Source organism: Pongo abelii, chromosome 17 (assembly GCF_028885655.2).
Source record: "Pongo abelii isolate AG06213 chromosome 17, NHGRI_mPonAbe1-v2.0_pri, whole genome shotgun sequence".
Lineage (NCBI taxonomy): Eukaryota > Metazoa > Chordata > Mammalia > Primates > Hominidae > Pongo > Pongo abelii.
This window is the reverse complement of record NC_072002.2, coordinates 38220522-38235486: the sequence shown is the minus strand read 5'-3', so window position 1 is coordinate 38235486 and position 14965 is coordinate 38220522. Positions and strand designations below refer to the sequence as shown.

The window sequence follows — 14965 nt, the reverse complement described above, 5'->3', positions numbered from 1 at the left end:
CATTTACACTTTAAAAATATATGTAGGCCGGGTGTGGTGGCTCATGTCTGTAATCCCAGCACTTTGGGAGGCCAAGGCGGGTGGATCATGAGGTCAGCAATTCAAGACCAGCCTGACCAATATAGTGAAACCCCATCTCTACTAAAAGTACAAAAATTAGCCGGGCGTGGTGGTACACACCTGTAGTCCCAGCTACTTGGGAGGCTGAGGCAGGAGAATTGCTTGAACCTGGGAGGCGGAGGTTGCAGTGAGCCAAGATCGGCCATTGCACTCCAGCCTGGGAGGCAAAGTGAGACTCCATCTCAAAAAAAAAAAAAAAAAAAAAAAATACATATATATATGTAATTTTATTTGGGCATTCTATTGATTTTTAGACATTGTATGCGTGAGTAGGTTATTTCATCTATCAATTTCATTTCAGAATCATAAAAGGGGAATTGCAAAATATTTATTAGCAAAAGGGTGCATTCAGTGTGACAGACTCGAGAGTCACTGCTCTAGCAAGCTTCCCCTCCTAGCCACCAGGTTCTCCCAGAGACCAGTTCTTCCTGAAACGCAGGACCCGGCTTTTGGAGTCTGGCAGTTAAATTTCTACTTTCTCATGCCAGGCAGGCAAATCACATCACAGCATTATCATAGCACCACCCCCTAGGGGTACCCCAGAGCCCTGCAAGGGATCAGATGGGAGAAGCACAAGTCCCACCAGTTGGGCTGGCTTCCTTGTCACTGCATACAACACTGAGTAGAGAACAGCTCATGGAGCAGCCATCCTGAGTTACAATACCCAGGCCAGGTGCAGCTGACACCTGTGACCTCTTTGGAAGCAGCAGACTGAGTGTCATTAGGGCCCAGCTTTCCTTGTGATGGCACTGTTGAGACCTGCATGTGGCTCAGCAGCGGCTTTGCTTCCCATCGCCCTTACTCAGCACAGGAGAGCCTGGACGTTCCAAGGCAAAGGCAGTGACAGGGCCAGGCAGGAGCTCTGGCAACTGCTTATGAGAAGCAGAACAACAATATTAGGGCCTGTCTGGAGCACCTCAAATTGGGTCAAGACACACACCCATGCCACCAGAATAGGAGGGAGTGATGAGGAACGAGGCTTTCAGAGCTCCTACAAGGCAGCCGCCTCCTGGGCTGCACTTGCTGACTGCAAATAAAGGGGAGCTGCTATGCCTTTAACAACTTGGACCCCACATAACTCCAGCAACCTCAGGAAGGCCAGGAACACCTGGAGAGGAAGTCCAGGTATTACCCAACTCTACCATCTCAGCCCTCTCATGCAGACAGGCAGACGTGTAAACAATTTTGATGCAACACAAGTGCCGGATAAAGGTAAGGATGGGATGCCGCGGAGTGCAGAGGAGTCATACAACCTTTTTCTAAAAATCTGAGCTGTGTCTGGAAGAGCAAGATATACCTGGCTGGATGATGCAAAATATTCCAGCACAACTAGCATGGAAGGGACAAGGGGAGCAGGACAGGAAGCAGACAGGGCCATATCACAGGACATCGGAGGCCAGGCCAGGAGGCTGGGCTTTATCCTACACAAGACTGGGAGCCACAAAGGGCCTAAAGCTTGGGATGACATCTCCCCTGAAGACAGATCTCTCTGGGGGTTTGATGGATAGCTTCTGGGTGTCAGAGTGCAATCTGCATATTGCTGAAGGAACCTGCCCCAAAATGGCTTTGACAGGACACATGAGAATCCTTTTACTGTAAAAGTTCTGTAAGAGAGGTAGATAGCACATGGTCACACCCAGACTCTGGAGCCAGGCAGCCCAGCTTCAACCCCAGCACTCCCCACTACTGCTGTGAGACCCGAGTTGGGCCACTTCATGTCCCAGGGCTCTTCCTCCTCCCTCTGTCTAAGGGAGATAATAAAGGCACCCCTCACAGAGCTGGCGAGGGAATTAAGGAGAAAAGTTCAGGCAAGGCTGGGGCTGTGGGCTGGCTCAATGCCCGCCCACAAAGCAAAAGATGTGAGTCTTTAAAAGAATGTGTTCTCCAAGTCACATATGTAGTTATCCCTCAGTATTCATGGGGGATTGGTTCCAGGACCCCCGGCGGATACCAAAATCTGTGGATGCTCAAATCCCTGATAGAAAATGGCACAGTATTTGCGTATCACCTACACACATCCTCCCATATACCTGAAATCATTATGTGTTTACATTTATCATTATGTGTTTACATTGATGTACACGAGAAAAAAAGTCACCTAAGCCAATGAGTTCACAGATATTACAGCTTTGGACAAGACTAAGTGTTAAAGTGACTCTGTTTGCGGTAGATTTGAATAAAGGTATGAAGTAATGCCTCCTTGACGGAAAGACCTGCCTCTCACCTTTGTCCTGTTCATGGCAGAAACTCTGTGAACACAGACTTTTTAAAGAGATGAACTTCCTGACTCTCTAGGGGCTTTCTCTGTAATTACTGAGTTTTCCTGTAAGACAGGAGTAACTACCTTAGATATATGTAGGCATATTTCTTGTGTTCTGAAATTCTTGAGCAAGAAGGAAGAGATGGAGAAAGCAACCTCAGCTAGGGAAAAGGGTGGTGCAAACCACCAACCATCTTTACATAAGAAAAGGCCCAGCTTGGCAGAAGAATCCCTTGAACCCAGGAGGCGGAGGTTGCAGTGAGCCAAGATCGTGCCATTGCACTCTAGCCTGGGAAATGGAGCAAGACTCTGTCTCAAAAAAAAAAAAAAAAAAGAAGGAAAGAAAAAAAGCAAAACCTCAGCTCAATCATCAAATCCACTTCAAGGAGGCATGACTTTCTCTTCCTACACAGCAAATGCATGAATAATTTTATATAAAAACATGTATTCTCAGTCACTTGTTCAGAAACTGGAATGCATTTTCCTCAGGTTAGCCCACAAAGGCTATTCAACCCCCAAACGGACCCATGTTACAGAATGAGCAGCAACCTCGCGAATTGTGGATGCTGGGAGGAGAGTAAGTGCTGAAAGAGGTGCTGTGTAGGACAGGGACCAGTTCTTCCCTACCCAACCCAACTCCTTTCACAGGGTAGAGCTAGCACTAGGCAGTTTTGAAGTAGATCAATTCATCTTTGCCACACAGCCATCTACTTTTCTGTACTTTTTTGATACTCTCTCTTCTCCCTGAGTCCTTCGTAGCCTCTTCCAGTCCCACTGTTGCTGCTGGGTAAATAGGAGGATTACCTTGGCAAAGGAGACCAGGTGCGAAAATGGTATTTCAGGAACTAAAACAGGCTGTGCGAAAGGTCTAGGCTCCTGAAATACCACATTTGGGGATCTACAAGTGGTTTCATGTCACTAGAATAGAAAGTGCTTCCATGTTTCAGTATTACTTCTCTCTCCCTTTTAAAAAAAATCCTCATCAAAACTTTATTTCACTCAATATAGCTTCTTTCAACTAAATTAGGGGAAAAAAGGTAATCTCATTCAACCGGTTAATACAATACAGTCAGCCCTCAGTATCCGCGAGTTCCACAACCAGCCGCAGATCAAACATACTTGGAAAAAAAGGTTGCATTAGTACTAGATATGCAGACTTTTTCCCTTGTCACTATTCCCTAACCAACACAGTATAACAACTATCTACATAGCATTTACATGATATTAGGTATTATAAGTTACTAGATGATTTCAGGTATATGGGAGGATGTGTGTAGGTGATACGCAAATACTGTGCCATTTTCTATCAGGGATTTGAGCATCCACAGATTTTGGTATCCGCCGGGGGTCCTGGAACCAATCCCCCATGAATACTGAGGGATAACTACATATGTAACTTAGAGAACACATTCTTTTAAAGGCTCACATCTTTCGCTTTGTGTATTTGTACAAGTGTTTCTTGTACACTTGTACACTCTTACAGAGACTTACATACACTATAGCACAGGTATTTTTTTCCTGATAATTTCCTCCAAACTCTCCTATTATTCTATAGGCAGCTGCATTTTAAAAGGAATCTCAAGTCAAATGAATCTTTAATGAATATTTAATTAGGACCTTTTCAGACAGTGTAATAGTTGGGGGAAGGAAAAAAGATGCCTTTTTCCAACACACCACTGAGTTGAAGAGGATGGAAAAAGTCAACAGATGAGTTTCCTGTCTTTCCCGCCAGTTCCCTTAAACCATTTCTGCTTTTCATTGCTTCTCCTTTTCTTACATCTCTGCATCTGTGGACTCTCTTATCGTCTCCAGGAGCAAGGCAGAGACACATTCTTGTCTGTGAGCAGCTGAATTGTCTAGAAAACATGGACAGCCTGCAAGTCCTTCCAGTCCTCCCAAGAATCTGACATGGTTTTAGGCAAAGAAGAGGCTCAGAGGCCTGCTGACTCAACATCTCTTACAAGCCCCTTTGAGTTTTTCCAGGAAGCGCTGAGGTTTTCTCAGAAGTCAAAAAACTTTTTCTGTAAAAGGCCAGAGAGTAGATATTTTAGGCTTTGCATGCCATACGGTCTCTGACACTACTCATTTCTGCAGGTGTAGTGCACAAGCAACCACAGACCACACATAACCAAATGAGCATGGCTGTGTCTCAAAACTTTATTTACAAAAACTGGTGTCAGGCTAGAATTGGCCCACGGGCCATAGTTTACCAACACCTAGATTATATGGAACCATCTGTATGATAACACTGGCTCTGTGATCAACTTGCTCACAAAATGAGGCCACAGATCCTATGGCTTTCTCATGTGGCTTTGTCGTATGTGCCAAAAACTTTGTTAAACAATTTAGGGTCCATACATTCCTTTTATGCACACTCACATTACTTACCATAAATTTTTCTTGCTTTTTAATACATTTTTGCCATTTTATAGTTTAAAATGGAAAAGGAAGTGTCACAATTCATAGCAACTATGTACCAATAAACATTCATAATAACGATATGTGTTTCCTATTTTAGTTGACAACGACTAAGTAGGACTCTTTAAAACATCTACAGCCAGAAACTGGTAGTAGCCCTGGCAGAGGTAAAAACTGCAGAAGTCTTAGGATCAAAAATAATGCCAAGAGTTAAAGTGGGAGATGGGCTGGTAACCTCAAGAGGGGAGGAGGGAGGCTCAGCATCGGGCCAGCAGAAATAAGAACTGCGAAGCTCATTTGGGTCAGGAGCTCCAAACGTCTCATGCTCCTCAGGCCTCCATGTGCTTCATTTCTGCCAGTCCTGTTAAAAAGTAATATTGCAAGTCATAAAGAGAAAAAAGGTGGTGACATTACGATCCTTAAATCCCAAGGAGCCAAGAGTGAATTATGGCGGTGACAGCCACGCTGTGGACAATGGTCATGGTGAAAAGTGAGTTGACGAGACACCCAGCACCAAAGTAAACCTGAGAAAAGCACCGACCACGGGAAACATGGACTGACCAGTGGTAGGAAGAAAATAAGCGTAGAACAAGCCATCCAATGCAACGGCCTAGTAATACTGGTGAGCGTGCAGTTCTGACCACTCTTTTCCCAATGTCATTTCATGTCTCCACGTGGGTTTTTCCGCTGTTTCCTCTCCTAGGTTTCTGTTTAAACCTCACCACCTCTCACATTCTCCTTTTCTCCTTGCCCTGCCCCTCCCAACTTTTCATTCAACTGATTCACTTCTACCCCATCATAATGCTCAGGCATCATTTCCTCCACAAAACTGTCCTTCAGGCTGGGTTAGACACTGCTTCTCTTTTCTTCCACAGGCTCCAGGGGACGATGCGTATGTCTCCCAGCCTCCCTATCACCATCAGCTTTACCTACACCTACATTGCAACACCGAAATATCTAGCACATGTCTTTGCCACCTAACCCACAGCCTATCTTATGTGCCTGAGCAACTAAAGGTCTGAGTGCACGTCACATATGCAAACAGCGAGTGAGGAAGGGAAGCAGTGTCTGTGTGTGGAGGGGGAGCGACTGCTGCTAGACTAGAGCACTGGGCACTAAGACCAAGATCAGGAACTTGACTTCAGGTGGTCAAGATCACGAACTTACAAATATCTGGACTTGGGTTCAAAGCAGAAGCGCCCTCGAGCAGGACAAATCTATCCTAACCTCTGGGAAAACACCTCAAAGTGCATAATGGTGGCTCACCACCACCAAAGGGCAGTTTGTTGCTACATTATTACTATAGTTCCAACAGAAAGGCAGCTACAGTTTCAAATCCCAACCAGGGAGCTGTCCTATATTCCAAAAGAAGGCTTCTAACTGTGCATCTATTCCTAATTCCTATATGCATAATATCTGAATTATACAATCCAGACTTGCCACAAATTCAACAGCGGCCTTCAGGATAATCTGTTTCTATAAAGTAACCATTTCTCATCAGGCAGCTCTTGATAAACTTTCACCATTCTAGTAAGGTGGCATGAGAAAATGACCTTCTTGCTTTAATAAAAAATATTGTTACACTAGATACAAAATATGTTTCTACTGTTAAACTGTAACAATAAGACTCTGGAAGGTTTACTAATAGAGGAAGGGTGTCCTCTTGTGATAAACAATAATTAAAAAAGGAGACAGAGAGGGTAATTTGTCTATCCCTGTTATGTAGATAAAATGAGCCAGGGGGGTGCTCCTCAAACATTTATCAAGTCATTGCTGAGCCTTCAGCAGGCCATTTAACTTTGGAACAGAAAGGGAAGTTTCCCAATGCATAACACAATCTTAAATCCTTCATATGTAATACGTAAGATGAACTTTAAATAGAAAAGCTACCTGCACACAGGACATTGTGTCTTATACTCGAACTATGCAGTCAAGAAGCAAGCACAATATTAGCGGGGAAGGCACCATGTACAGAAGCTAGCTAGGGTTTATTGAGTGCTTACACTTAGTCGGGGCCATGGATTACTTCTTTTCATTCTAACCACCACACGATAATGTGGGTACTCTTATTGTTACTCCTATTTTATAGATAAGGAAGCAAATTTTGAGAAACCAAAGTCAGCAGCCACAAAAGTGGCGAAAGTAAGACTGGAACCCACGTTGCAGGACTCTGGTCCATGATCACACCTGTATGCAACTGTGCTTTCCAAAACATACATCAGAAGCACCTTTTGGGAGGTGGGAAGAACGCAATGATTGTCCACACCACAAACAAATCAGATGGAGCCAAGAAAAGCTGATAGGATGATACCATCTCTGTCTACCTGTCTTTTTCCCTCCCACCATCTCTAAAAAGGGCTTTTTAACATTGCTGGAAAATAAGGTCTCAAAGCAGATGACAAATTATCATAAATTTAGTGACGGAGGCAGAATGGTAAAATGAAAAGAGTCCTCGATTTAGAACTATAGTGTTTGTGTCCTGGTCCACAGTAAAAACTAAGTCTCATGTCCCTCGTTACAAAACTGTCATGATAAGATACACCTCACTCTTTTGTTGTCATGAGAATAGTGAGAATATATAAGGGAATGTGTCTAGCACTGTGCTTGGCAGAAAAGAGGTACTACAGTTTTCCCTTCCTTCAGTTCCCATTTCAAAATACAAGCAGACAGCACCTAGCTATACAAGGTAAATATTCCCTGGACACCTCCAACGCACTCACCCACAGAGAAGTATCTTTGAAGGGACATCTCTCTGCTGTTGCTGTGAGAGAGTTTTCCAACCACTCATATACTGCCTTCTATTAACAGTGCATAAAATTTTTTAGATAATGCAAAAATTTCATGCTTTCAATGTAAAGGTAGTATTTTCGCCTACTAAAGCAGAAAAGGAAGGGGAAAAAAAGACCATTAAGATAAATATCACAGGAGACTTCAAAGCAAGAAGTACTTAAATATGCAAGTACCTAAATCATCAACTAAAAAGGGTAAATTTGACTCTACAACTCTCTCCATCCTTCTCTCATACAACACAAACTGGTAGTCTAAAAAAGGAATCATAGCACGGTATAGGAAATATTCATACCTTTTTTCCTGAGGGCTTCTTAAACACTACAAAAGAGAAATTGTGTGACAAGTAAACCTTTTAAATCCCCCATCAACAGCCTTTGATGAAACTCCATCTTGAAACCAGACTTGTATGCTTTAAAAATGAAATGTTCTAAGTAAAGCGAAGTTGTTTTTACTTTCAGACCAAAGGGGGAAAAAAATCACCGATTTAAAAGTAAAAGGGCTTTAGTGAAAAGTTCACAGTTGTGAGATACTTGCTTTGCCATTAAGAAGGCGGAAGCTCTGCTGGATAGAAACCACCATTCTCTGAGGTCTGAGACTTTAGGCATTCTCATTCTTACAGACTCTGCCTCTCGGTCACAGTTGTACATTGGTCCTTTCATTCCAACCAAACTACAGGGTCTCCATAGCGTGAAGCACGTGGCCCCTAAACGTGTTTGAGAAAGCTGCTAATCAACATCCTTAAGGCTCGTCAACAATCAGACGGCAAATCACAAACTTGCTTCCTCAACCCAAGAACAGACATTCCAGGTCCCTAACGAAATGAAGGTTCCTTCCACTCCCACAGGAAAACTACCAGGTTTCAGTTCTTTCGCTTTATTTTTTAAAAGACAAAAAATTAACTGAACACACGTGTTTTCCTACCATTCTCATACTTTTTAGAAATCCCTCCATTTTCTTCCTTCATTTACGTTGGAAAAATTCTTAATAAATAACGCCTGCTTGAAAGACATCAGGAACTCATTTTGAGGACTGAGTTTGCAGAAGACAAGGCAGAGAGATGAGTGGGCAGAGTTGGGCTGAAATTTTTAAATTCCTGCACGGCAAGGCAATTGTGCGTATCTGTTTTCAAACAATAAAAGCGTCTGGAATTGCACAATGATGCAGAGCCATGCGAGGCGCGAGGAGCAGGCAGCTGGTGTCACAAAGGCTGCCGGGGCAGCACGCGAGACACAGTCACGACAAGCCCGGGTCCCAGGCTCGCCGCTGCCTCAAATCTCAACCGGTCCCAAAGCCAGCTGCCCTGCGGAGAGAAGCCGACCGGCACCGGGCACATCTCTGGGAGGGCAAGGCTGGGAGAAAGTGAGAGGGGGACTGCGGACGCGCGGGGCGGGCGCGCGGCAGGTCCCGGGAGGGAAAGGACAACGGAGCCGGGGGTAGGGGGTGGACGAGGAGATGTGGCAGAGGCGCATTCCCTCTGGCTGATCTTGCCAGGGGAGGAGACCTGGGGACCGGAATCGGTGACCGACAGGAGGGGGAGGGGGCTCCCGGGGGCCGCAGGTCGAGGCGCGTGAGCCGGACACGAGGTGCGCGCGGCCGGGTTGGGGAAGCGGGGACGCGTGGGTCACCTGTATTGTTTGAAAAGCTGGTCCGACTCCCTGAAGCCGTTGTTGAGCAGCATGTTGATGCCGGCCAGGGCCAGCTCCGCGTCCTGCAGGGGCGCCGCCGCCGCCGCTGCCGCGTCCGAGTCTCGGTCGTCCCGCCGCCGCGGCCGCTGCTGCTCCGAGCCGGCCATGGGCGCGCGAGGCCCTGCGCTGGGCCGAGGCGAGATCCGGAGCAGCTGCTGCGGCCCCGCGCGCGCCCGGAGCCCGGTTCTACCTGCCCGGAGCCAAGCGGAGCCGGGAGGGGAGGGGAGAAGAGGGGAGGGAAGGACCGCGGAGGGAGGAGCCGCGGCCCGGCTGCGGCGCGGCGTGGGAGGTGGACGTCCGGCCGCCGCCGCGGGGATTACTCAGCAGCACCCGCCCGCTCCTCTCGCGCCCTCCGAGGCACCCGACTTGCGCGGGCCCCGAAACGGAATCCGTTTCCGGGTGTCTCTCACCCCGCCAAGCCGGTCCCCGAGCGGCGGCCGCCTCCACTTCCTGCAGCCCCCGCGCCCCGGCCCCTCCCGGGTCCCCAAGCCGCGCCCTCGCCCACCGCCCAGGACTGCTCGGACACACGCACGCGAGACCTGGAGACCCGGAGACCCGAGCGCCCCACCCTCCCACGAAGGGGCCGGACCCGGGAGTCGGGGGGAGGGCAAGGCGCGGAGGGAGAACGAGCGTGCGGATGTGGAAGGAAAGGGAAGGGGACGGGGAACTCCGCCCGGGCCGCTATGCGAGCGCGCGGGCTTTGTCCACGAGTGACTGAAACCCCACGCAGCCCGCGCCCGCGACCCCAGACTTCATCCCGACCCTGGGGCCGCCCCCTAGGACCAGGGCAGCCAATTCCCGAGGAGGTGGGCGGCGGGGGCGGGGTCTCCGGGACCTGCCGGGCAGCTCCCCGGAGCCCCGCGCTGCGGGACTGCAAGGCAGAGCCCCTCCGATCCGGGTACCACCCACTCCAGCCCGCCACCAACATTTGCGCAATGGGCAGGAGGAGAAATGGAGGCCTATATGCCATATGACCAAATATTTAAAAGTTATAAATTCAGCTGCCAAAGTGTGTTCTATTCTCACACTGCCAATTATTCTTGCAAAGCTTTGGCGTTCATATGACCAAATGTCAGCAAAACATCAAAAGTGACTGAATTTAACCATTATCACAGAAGTCTCACTGTTCTGATGATGGGCTGGTGATATCTGGATGCCTAATATTCTAGAGACAAGCAATTCATAAATCATCTTTATGTTTTTTCCACAAATTTATTTTTCTCTAATTTAGCAAAATCTCTTAATGTAGTGTTGCAATCAAGATTATGTTCTAACGCCAAATAGGACAACCTTCCTTGAGTCGCTGTCGTTTTTAGAGTGTAGTTTATTAATTTCAACTTAGAGAAACTTTGCTGAAACATTTATAACAGAATTTTTTTTTAAATGAAAGCAATCCTCAGGTTTAGAAATAACTCCTGAATTTTAAACATTATGTCATCCATTATCATGGGACCAATATGATAAGTTATTACAGAAAAATGCAAAATAATTTTGTTATGTAAGTTGCTTTTACTTATTTTGTAAATTGTACCATCCCTTATAAGAATCTCTAAATCCATACAGGATTTTCAACTTCTATAACTAGAAATTTTAGAGTAATAAGAATTACTGCCACTCCTTAAGTGTCATGCGTAACTGTTGCAAAACCATGCTAATTCTTGAGTACATCTGGAACCACAAACTGGAACACTGACAGAAGCAGGAAAATGGACGATTCACATCCTTGGGAAACAGTACGTTGTAATGCAGGAGTCACTGCATTCATGCTGTCTGAGAAGAAGGATTTGACAAGCTGACCTTTAAAAGAAAATCTGGGTTTTCTTGGATTTAACATAATGTTAGTCTCAAACATCAGCAGTGTCACCATCCTTCATGGCACTGAGAGGCTGTAACCTTTTGTTTTTAGGGCATTGAGCTAAAGATGAGAAGAAGCGTTCCCTGGAGCCTGCATGGCATCAATCATGAGAATGGATGTTGAGGGTTATGCACCCCACTGAGGCAACACTGAATGCCAGATCCCAAGTTACGGAGGTGCTTGTATGTTTTTTAATAAATTTATGCGTGTGTGTGTGTGTGTGTGTGTGTGTGTGTGTGTGTTTTGATGGGCAGGGCCCTCAAACGCAGGTCTTAGGGACTGTACTGCTCATTGAGGCCCACATGAGACCATTGGCATGGAGGGCTCCCCTGGCCACACACTGCCCGAGGTCACCCTGACAACATGCACTTACAGGCTGCTGGAACTTTGGATCTGTGGAACCACTTACCAGATCCCTGAAGCAGTCTAGTCAATAAGGGAGAGAAGCCAAGAGCAAAATATCAGACATAGGAGATAGCCTGCACTCCCCCAACTGAGAAAGACAGCCAAGCGCAGTCCTGTATGTCCCTATTACTGGGAAGAAAAAAAAAGAATTTCAAGGAATTGATGACACTATGTTTATGAGTTATACTTGAGGCCCTGCAGTTGAGGATGTGGGGAGGGGTGAGCAAAGTCAGAGCACTCTTTGTGGGGCTAGTTCTGTCTCAAGAACCTCACACAGTCCGTTGCGCAGACAGGGAAATTTAATTGTTGAACAATTAAGGCAAGGTCCAATGCAACTGCCCAGCACCCCACAATAGTCAGGGGAGGGGTGGCGTGGATAGTGGGATAACTCTACCATGTAATACACACCAGATATGTGCAAAATTGGATTTAATCAGCTACTGAAACAGTTACATTAGCATCATCATCATGAAGGGACATTTTAAAATATTTGCCCATGGTGAGGGATACAAAAAGATTCAAAATGGGCCTCCAAATCCTGAAGGAAGAGAACACGTGGACTAGTAATACTTGTGGCAGCTGTAGTTGGCATTGACACCTGCCCCGGGTTCACATTGCAAGGGAGAGTTAAGGCTGTGTTTTCTCCACTCGATAAAAATGACAGGTTATAAAGGCAGATAGTGATATCTAAGGAGTCATGGTGCCCCGGGTTCACATTGCAAGGGAGAGTTAAGGCTGTGTTTTCTCCACTCGATAAAAATGACGGGTTATAAAGGCAGATAGTGATATCTAAGAAGTCATGGTGCAAATTACCTACAAAAGGAAGGAAAATCTAGATTCCTAATACCCCAGGACACCATATACTTGACACTGTGAGATTCTCAGCACCTTCCTGCAAAACTAATGCAGTCTTCAGTGCACTTGACTTCAGCCAAATAGGATTTATCCAAGTGTTTCCTTTGGAAGTTGGGAGACAGAGAAAGTGGAAAAAAGGGAGGAAAAAAAGAGAAAAGAAAAGCCAGTGAGTGGTGGAAATAACCCACTTCCTTTCTGCAGTGGGTGTTGCCAGTATTTTGTGGTTCTTCATTTGATTTCATTGTGAAAATGAAACTTTAATTTCAAATGATCAGTAAAAGAAGTTTTAGACATGTGTGTTACCTTTTATAAGGTAGATTTTAAAAAATAAGTTGTTGTGGTTGCAAATGACAGAAAAACCTGACCCAAACTGGCTCAGCAAAGCGAATGTATTGATTGGTGTAGAGAAGTTTCATAAAATGAGGCTGTATCCCTGGCTTCAGCACTAACCAGGACCCAGTTTCTCCTCTTCACCTCTTAGCTTTGCTACTTTGGTGTTTATTGGCTCTATTCTCAGACAGGGCCGCCTCTCCTGGTCCCAATAGGTTTTTGGAAGCTCCCAGAGCTACATGCTTGCTGGCTACATCCAGCAGGAAGGCATTGCTTCTCTAACAGCTTAACTGAAATCCCCTAATTAAATCTCACTGGCTTTAATTGGCAAGATTGTAGTCAGGTGCCCATCTTTGCACCGATTAATGTGACTAAGAGGGGCAGATCACTCTAATTGGATTAAGCCAGTCAGGGTCTGCTCCAGGACCTGGATGGGTAGAATCTATTTCACCCAAACTACCTGGCTGGGAAATCCCAGATCTATTAGGAAAAGAGAGGTAGGGAATGGATGTGAGAGTGACAATCAACAAACATACCCTACCCTTGTCTTCCTGAACATGTTTTGAATTTTTGGAATTACATTATTTTTTTTTCTTGAGACAGGGTCTCGCTCTTTACCTGGACTGGAATGCAGGGGCGAGATCATGGCTTAATGCAGCCTTGACCTCCCAGGCCCCCAGTGGGGGGCCACCTCAGCCTCCTGAGTAGCTGGAACTGCAGGCACATGTCACCACACCCAGCTAATTTTCATATGTTTTGTAGAGATAGGGTTTCGCTATGTTGCCCAGGCTGGTCTCAAACTCCTGAGCTCAGGTGATCCACCCACCTCGGCCTCTTAAAGTGCTGGGATTACAGACATGAGCCACCCATGCCTGGCCTGGAATTATATTTTAAATGTATTCGAAGAATAAAGTACCACAAGAAAACCTTACTGTGTGTACTTTGGTTGTATTATATTTTTTGGTGATGCTAACAGTCATGCATTTGTGCATCTTTTTGTAAATCCATAGTATCTGTCAAAATAAATACAGGTTCCCAAAATGTCTGGAATTCTAAGAAGGAGGAGAGTAGGGAAATTAATATCACTATTTTTATGTTGTGCTAGTTTTACCCATTCAGCTCTTCTACTGAAGGTAAAGTAAGATTTAATTAACTACCTTTAACCAGAAGGCAAATCAGGTCAAGGGTTGCTATGTAAAACTTATTAAATTGTTTAGCCTAAAGCTGCCTCTTTACATATTTTAGCCTAGAGATTTCTCCATACATAGTGAACTGTAGCCTAACTGGATGCGTAAACAGACTGTAACAAACTCTTGTAACAAGAGCGGAGTTTCAGCCAATCACAGCAGCCAACTGTTCAAACCATAGCCAAATAAGGCAGACCCCGAGCTATAACCAATCTGACTGTTTCTGTATTCACTTCTGTTTTCTTTATGTCACTTACTTTCTTCTGTCCATAAATCCTCTCTGACGCATGACAGCGCCAGTTGCTCTGAACCTATTCTGATGGTGGAGTTGTCCAATTCTCCAATTGTTCTTTGTTCAGCTAAACTCTGTTAATTTATCTAAAGTCTTTCTTTTAACAAACCATACAGCAAGTTCCTTCCTTTTCTGCTCATAGGTGGATCACTAGCTTGCCTCTAAGGAAGGGAACATAGTTGTGGACCAGTGAGGTTCACCTGGCTGTTTTTGCAGTTGGATGTGCGTCTCTGAGAGGACACTCATGGCTGCCCTAGGAAACCACAGCAGTTACCATGGGCCAGGAAACCATCCCCCTTTGGGTTGGACGCCTCCTCACCTGCCTTTTCATAAACCAGATAGCCACTGGAGTGCAGTAACGGTTTAGGCAGGTGTTTACTAGAGATCATTGTTCTGCTGCCGTAGAGATTCAGGGAGAAAACTGGGGAAGAAGGCATTGTCTCTCCTCCACAGCTTTCCTCCCCTGGGAAGCTTAAGCAGTGATCTCTCCTGCACTAGCCCTTGACTGGGGTGTGTCTTTGAGTGTGACTGCAGGTCCTCTGTTGGTCTTCAGATAGTTTCATTCTCTCTTCCCATTATGCCTCCCTTCCCTTTAACCCATCTCCTTCCTTTTCATTGATAGTCCCTGTTCCTTGGATCTACCATCCCTCCCTCTTCCTTAGAGATAATCAGGTTTTCCTCCCCCTTGGTCCCTCCTCACGACTTGCACATTTTGTAGCCTGGGGTGAATGTCTATTACTTCTCTTCTCTGTCTACTGACTTGTTCTG

At 45.9% G+C, this 14965-nt stretch overlaps 1 protein-coding gene across 3 annotated transcripts in view; it reads right to left on the bottom strand.

The window, feature by feature from the left end:
• The window catches only part of TTC39C (tetratricopeptide repeat domain 39C), a 119409-nt gene extending 109685 nt beyond the window's left edge, over positions 1-9724 (bottom strand). The window contains exons 1-2 of one of the 3 annotated variants that reach the window (XM_009252292.4): positions 9214-9530; positions 3969-4401 (exon numbers count right to left, since the gene is read on the bottom strand). In XM_009252292.4, the coding sequence (XP_009250567.3) occupies positions 4338-4401; positions 9214-9380 (231 nt within the window). In that variant the 5' untranslated portion in view covers positions 9381-9530 and the 3' untranslated portion in view covers positions 3969-4337. Of the gene's footprint in view, positions 1-3968; positions 4402-7518; positions 9172-9213 lie in introns of those variants that run through there. The other 2 variants (XM_002828115.6, XM_054537720.2) reach the window with 2 other exon arrangements.
• Between the last annotated feature and the right edge of the window lie 5241 nt (positions 9725-14965).